Below are 6,363 nucleotides of genomic sequence, written 5' to 3' on the forward strand. Positions count from 1 at the left end.
GAGCTGACGAGCGGCAAATAAAGTTATTATCTCCGCTGACGAGTGGCAGATAAAGTAAACTAGCTAATTTTAACAAATTCGTTTTTGAATCTGACATATTGCTGTGATTAATAGATTTGATAAAAAAAAATATATTTGGATGAAACAGCGTTAAGGAATTTGAGAATCAAAGTATGTGATCCTAAAAAGATTCGCATCTCTCGGTCAAGTCTGGAATAATACAGCAAGAATAAAAAGGAAAAGTATCATCAGAATTATGAGAAACTATTTTCGCTTGTCAGATGTTTATCGACGATCCATTTTCCCACTCATGGGTGGCGTGGCTTCGTTTTCTGCTCTGCGCCGAACCATAGCTACTTGACTCCGATAGACACTGGCGGAGCGTCCTTGACTACGAGAGCTCCAAGGAGCGAATATATGTAGAATATATGTGGAAAAAGTCGCGAGAGCGTCATTTTACAACACAACAATCACTATATAATAATAATTGTGCAACAAAGACAAATAAAACAAATTTACATTCTTTTAAGGACCCAAATTGGGCTGAATGCTTTTACGCAATTGGTGTTTTCTGTAAAGTCCTTTTTTCACATCAAGTTGTTTTTAATTTTATTGAAATTTAAAGGTACATTTGATTATTTATAACCTAGATAACACTGTATACTTATAATATTTACATTCTAATATTACTTACTTATCTAACAATGACCAGAGTTTCTTAAAATCCAGAAGTTAAATCTAATGAAGATAACAAAAAATCACAATGCACATATTGAACCTTAGCCAAACTAAATTGATTTAAATTCTACCAATCTACACCAAAACGGCGTAAATGTCAAACAGTATCATGTACTCCTATTAAAATCTAATTTGTAATAAAAATGTTTGGCTATATATGTAGTACATTTTTCAAAATATGAATGTAGCTACATTCTTGTACAGTAAATATGTCAACCCAATAAAAAATATTGTTTTAATTAATCTGTCCACAAACCACAATCTAAAATAAAAATTTCTATGATCACTCATTACACATAAGCGTCTTGTACTTACATTTTCATACGCTTCAGAGCTGCAGGAACACCTTCGTCTGGTTCTCGCATAAGGAAACGCCGAGCTCCATATGTACAATTGGTAAAGTAATCGTAGTAATTAAAACCCTCTGAATCCATTTTAAACACTTTTCTTTCCGTTCGATTCATTAAATCCCGAACCTGTTCAACATTGTTATGTTTGAACTCCCATCGTCGATTCGAGTAATATTCAAATATTTTGTAGCCTCTCCAAATTTTCTTTTGAACTCTCAACAAGCTGCAAACTTAATCTATATTATCCAGGAAATTTGATTGCAACATTGTTTAACAACTTACAAGGGTTTATATCCGAACATGAAAAGAATCATGTCGACAAAAAATGCTGGCAATAATTGAAACAGAAAGAAGTTGATGAGGTGCATAATTCTAGAACTGTGAATGCTTCCTCCTGGATACCATAGAACCCAATCGAAAGCCACTCTGGTGTCAATAATGTTTCTTCCCATCTGAATAATTTCTTCAAAAGTTACCCGTATTTCATCGGAAGCCGTCATATTATAGACCCTTCGACTTCTACAAAACAATTTTGTACATAGTAGTAATAGCTCTTCACTACAGACAGTTGTAACAGTAGGAAACGATATTTGGGAACGACTTAAGCAGGTACTAATACTTTTATGAGGGTTGGAACGGTTAAAATGTTTTGTGTGTTAGATTCGCCTGATATAAATATTATGCGCCATTTTTAAATAGTGGTCCTAGGTAGGTACCTAGAAGGGCCCGGAAAATCCAATAATCCATTTGTTATCGAAAGAATCGAAATTCCTGGTACATATTTTAAAATTTCGAGTACTGACCATCAGGCGTTCGGAGCGTGCCGAAGCGACCGAAATCAAATATTATTTACGACATCGTTAGAGATAACCTTTGCAAGAGGCAATCGGCTTATTTTATAATGAGTTCCAAATATCGTTTCCTACTACTATACAGGCGGCCTCGAAATACATGTAAAAAATCAGTACATAGTTGGTGACGATGAATAGAAGTTAAATACAAATTTTTTTGTAATAAAAGTCTTTTTGGTTTTGAGATATAAAGCATTGAAAATTTGCTCGAAATTTCCAGTACGGTACTGAATTGAAGTAATTGGGAAAAAAGGAAAAAGATACTGAAAATTTCCAGAAAATTTCAATGCTTTATTTATAAAAAACAAAAAGACTTTTACTAGAAAAAAAATTGTATTTAATTTCTATTGATCGCGACAAACTACTGATTTTTTTTTTAATATGCATTTCGAGAACTTAATTGGAAATAACTAAAAAAAGGAATGGAACTACTAGGTTACTGAAGATGAAAAGCTTCCAGAAAGAAAGAGAAAACGATCAACCAAACAAAAAATACTTATTATTTAATTTTTGCTAAATCTTACAAAAAATGTATGTAAAGTTATAAGGCTATTGAGACTGAGGCATTAATTTCGAATAATTTCAAGAAGGTTTTAATTATCGTCTTTGCATATTTCTTGTGATTTAGAATATTATTTATCTTATTTGCGAAGTTATTTACAAAAATAATAATTGTGAAAATAGTAAAATAACTTGTTACATGTTTCGTATTTACTGATTACCACGTGCCGCTATTTTACAATGTTTTTCTTTTGGTTTTTCTCTTTTGTCAATTGTATTTCACTATTTCTCAAAACTATTTCCTATCACCATTAAATGTGAAAATGACGTAAATATGAAATAGTTTTGAGAAATAGTGAAATACAATTGACAAAAGAGGAAAACCAAAAGTAAAACACTGTAAAGCAATGAATGCAATGAGGAAATATTCTTGTAACAACATTTTCAACTTATGCTATTAAAGATCTACATTTTAACGTTATCTAATTCATTGTACACACCTGAAATTTATGCGATCATTAGGAAAGACAAGAGAGTGAAATTTTTACGGTACAACTTTCACCGCGAAAATGAAGGTGAACAAATTTAAAAATTTTCCAGCCTTCGAGCAATGTTATATAAACTGAATTTAAAATTATACAATTATGTGCAAGATTTCCAAATCTAAAAATTATAAATTAAATATCACGAGTAAGTACGTTATAGTAACTCATGAAATGAAGTTAAACATTAGATTCAGTTTGCAAATACTACTGAAAATGTTACATACTTCAGCAGATCTTTTTTTAAACTTTTGCCTTATGGCTAGCCATATTAATTTATAAATTACCAATTTACCGAGTATGTTTTGTAGTCATCAGAAACTAGGATTTGAATTTTATTGTTTTAAAAATATGAATTGCAACTTTGACATCATATTTTAAAATTTCAATAATTTTTATTTCAAATTATTCGGAAATGCAAAAATAGCAGGACACTAAAATGTCTTTAAATCCGTCAAGTAATTATTGCCCTCGCTTCATAACACTCACTTTACTCCCTGGGTATACAGTGCGTTCGTAAAGTTCGGAATAAATTCGATAAAACTGTAAGTATTAGTTTCTGAGAAAAATCCTTGAACAGGTCAACTTTATTTTTAAAAAGTGCATATTGCTCAGTACTTTGCTTATATTGACAGCTTTTCATCTCCTAATAATGACGTCATCAATATTTTTTATAAATGACAACCCCCATTTTTTTCTTATTTTTCTGGTACGCCTTCGTACAATCAATGAAAAAAAAGACACCTTACATGACAATTTTTTTGAGAAAATGACAAATTTTACTTAAAAAATTTAATTTTATTTTTAACTTAATTTTTTTTTCAATAGATTTAGTTACAATGGAAGGTTTATTTTAATAGACCAAACAATTTAGAACGATTTGCGGTAGAGAATTCGCACTGAAACGGAACAAATAAGCCCTGACATTATTGAGCGCAGTGTACAAAGTGTCGGTAAGTGCCAAATAGTTGGCGGGAGGCAATTTCAACACTTGCGTTAAATTTTATTGTTAACCTGAGATGTTTCTTTGATTTTGTTTGAGGTCAATTAAAATTTTTACATTAAAAATTAAGTAAAATTTTTTAAGTAAAATTTTCATTTTCTCAAAAAAATTGTTACGTAAGGTATCAATTTTTTTAATTAGTCGTTTAAGTACTAAGAAGGTCTATCAGAAAAAGATGAAAAAAGTGAGGGTTGTCATTTAAAAAAATTATTCATGACGTCATTATTAGGAGACGACAAGCTGTCAACTTAAATAACGTGCACTTTTTAAAAACAAAGTTGACCTCTTCGAGGATTTTTCTCAGAAATTAATACTTACAATTTTATCGAATTTATTCCGAACTTTACGAACGCACTGTATAATATGCTATTATGTGCCCAGAGATGTAACGGGGTCGTTTGTTTTACATTTATATTTTTTACAGAACCATTTGAGGTAAAAAAACTACACCTGAGCCTAAGTTCAATGATTTTTTAATCTTCTGACAATTCTGACATTCCTTGGCCTATTGAGTCAATAAACAATATTTTGTTCTTTTACGTCTTTGCATGAAAATCTGCACCTTTTTTGTCCATTGCCAAGAGCACAAGTGCATGCATGGTAAGAGGTTGTTGAGAATTTGATATCGGAGTAAAAAAATTATGTAATGCAGCTCATTCGATAATTGACCGGAGGGAGTGGCCCAACATGTAAAGTTGCATAAATAACACTTTGAAGAATCTTTAGCAGGTTTCAGTATAAAAACTGAACTTTGTAATGTAGTTTTGGAGAATAAGAAGGTAAATGCAAAATTGTATTTAGGTCATTAAAAAATTGAATTAATTAGTTAATTGACCTGGTCGAAACAGATAGAAATTGGTTTTGTATTTTATTTTGTAAGAATTAACTTAACTCGCCACTTACTTGTGAGTTACATAATCATATGTGGTGCACATCAGACAATTGGCAACAAGATCAACGGACACATAATCAGCGAAGTAGTCCTTTTGACCATACATTGTCCTAATAACTCCTTTCCCTGCTCCAATCATAAGTCCAGTAGGTCCATTGATATTATCCGTCCAGCCAGGAAGTGGGTCTTTCCAAATTGGAATCACTAAAAATCCAGTTATGCTAAATTGCATTTTGCTTCATCCGAACTCACCGGCAGAAGGTCTTTGGATTATCACAGGAAGGTTATCCATTTGTTCAGTAACCAAACCTTCTCCGAGAGCCTTAGTAAAAGTATAATTGTTAGCACTTGGCCCTCTAATACTAGAAAATGCAAACAATCGAGAACAATTTGCCAATTTTGACTTTTGAGACACTCACTGATCGGCAATAATGTCCAAAGTCTTCTCGTCCATCCATTCGCAGATTTCTATGATCCGGTGCGGATCAGCCGGTGGCGGATACGTCTTCTCGTAAAGCACCTCCTGAGTTTCCTGGCAGTAAGCCGTCGACAGGTGGCCAAAAACCATCAATTTTTTACAGTCTCTAGCTAGAGCCAGCATTTCTCTTGTTCCCCTGACGTTGAGCAAAACAGTCCTTTTGAAGGGATCATCAAACTGGACCGTGGCGGCTGAGTGGTAGATGATTTCAGTCTGGGTGGTTAGTTTCCTGCGATCCGCGTCGGAAATGCCCAGATTCGGGACTGAAATGTCCCCTTGAATGGGTTCCACTTTTTCGAAGATGCATTTTCCGTGACGTTGTTTTAGCATATCGAAGAGCTTATGGGGTTGTGTGATTATAAGAGGAGACAAATGTGAATAAAACTTACAGGTCCGCTGAAGATTTCTTGCAATCGTTCCTCGATATTTTTGCCTTTTTTCTCGCGCATGATAAGGTAGATTTTTTTCAAGTTTGGACAAATGCGCAACAATTTCTCGACGAGAACCTTGCCCAAAAATCCAGTTCCGCCGGTTATGAGGATTGTTTTGTCGTTAAATAGTTCCACAATCCTGTTAGGATTTTCATCTTCGATCATTTGCACCATGGTGACTAACTTTAGTGGTAGTCTATTCGATGTCACTAGTTTTCAACAACTGCATGCACTAACTTCACTTGAGGCTACCAAATCGAAATATGTTTCTTGACGTGCACGACATTTATTTAAATCCCCCCCTCCAATGCTTTTTGTTTACTTTTACCAACAGAAATTCACTTGTTCTTTTCGGGGGGTAATTTTTATGACACCGTTTGTTAGACATTTGTGCGTAAATAATGTTCTGCATAATTTCGAACAATTGACTAATTATTAATCAGTATTGACATAATTCAGATATTAAACAGCATATTCAACAGCGATCGAATTTGGGTTGAGTTTTCGTCATCGCGTAAAAGTAAAAGTGGTAAAACAAGAATCGAATAGGAATCTGGTCTCTCTTATTCTCACATTG

The 6,363-nt window shown here is 33.2% G+C and overlaps 1 protein-coding gene across 2 annotated transcripts; it reads right to left on the reverse strand.

Annotated features, from left to right (window-relative positions):
* Positions 1–486: 486 nt before the first annotated feature.
* On the reverse strand, positions 487–6,078 carry LOC138127938 (putative fatty acyl-CoA reductase CG5065). Of its 2 annotated transcripts, XM_069044063.1 has the most exons (7): positions 5,745–6,071; positions 5,297–5,694; positions 5,130–5,239; positions 4,889–5,081; positions 1,371–1,607; positions 1,054–1,311; positions 487–1,000 (listed from the first exon to the last, which is right to left on the reverse strand). In XM_069044063.1, the coding sequence occupies exons 1-7, from the start codon at positions 5,958–5,960 to the stop codon at positions 910–912; spliced, it is 1,503 nt and encodes a 500-aa protein (XP_068900164.1). In that variant the 5' UTR covers positions 5,961–6,071; the 3' UTR covers positions 487–909. The 2 variants fall into 2 exon arrangements, with proteins under 2 accessions (XP_068900164.1, XP_068900165.1); XM_069044064.1 differs by lacking the exon at positions 487–1,000 and having other exon boundaries at positions 1,116–1,318; positions 5,745–6,078.
* Positions 6,079–6,363: the final 285 nt, after the last annotated feature.

This window comes from Tenebrio molitor, chromosome 4 (assembly GCF_963966145.1).
Source record: "Tenebrio molitor chromosome 4, icTenMoli1.1, whole genome shotgun sequence".
In the NCBI taxonomy this organism is placed as follows: domain Eukaryota; kingdom Metazoa; phylum Arthropoda; class Insecta; order Coleoptera; family Tenebrionidae; genus Tenebrio; species Tenebrio molitor.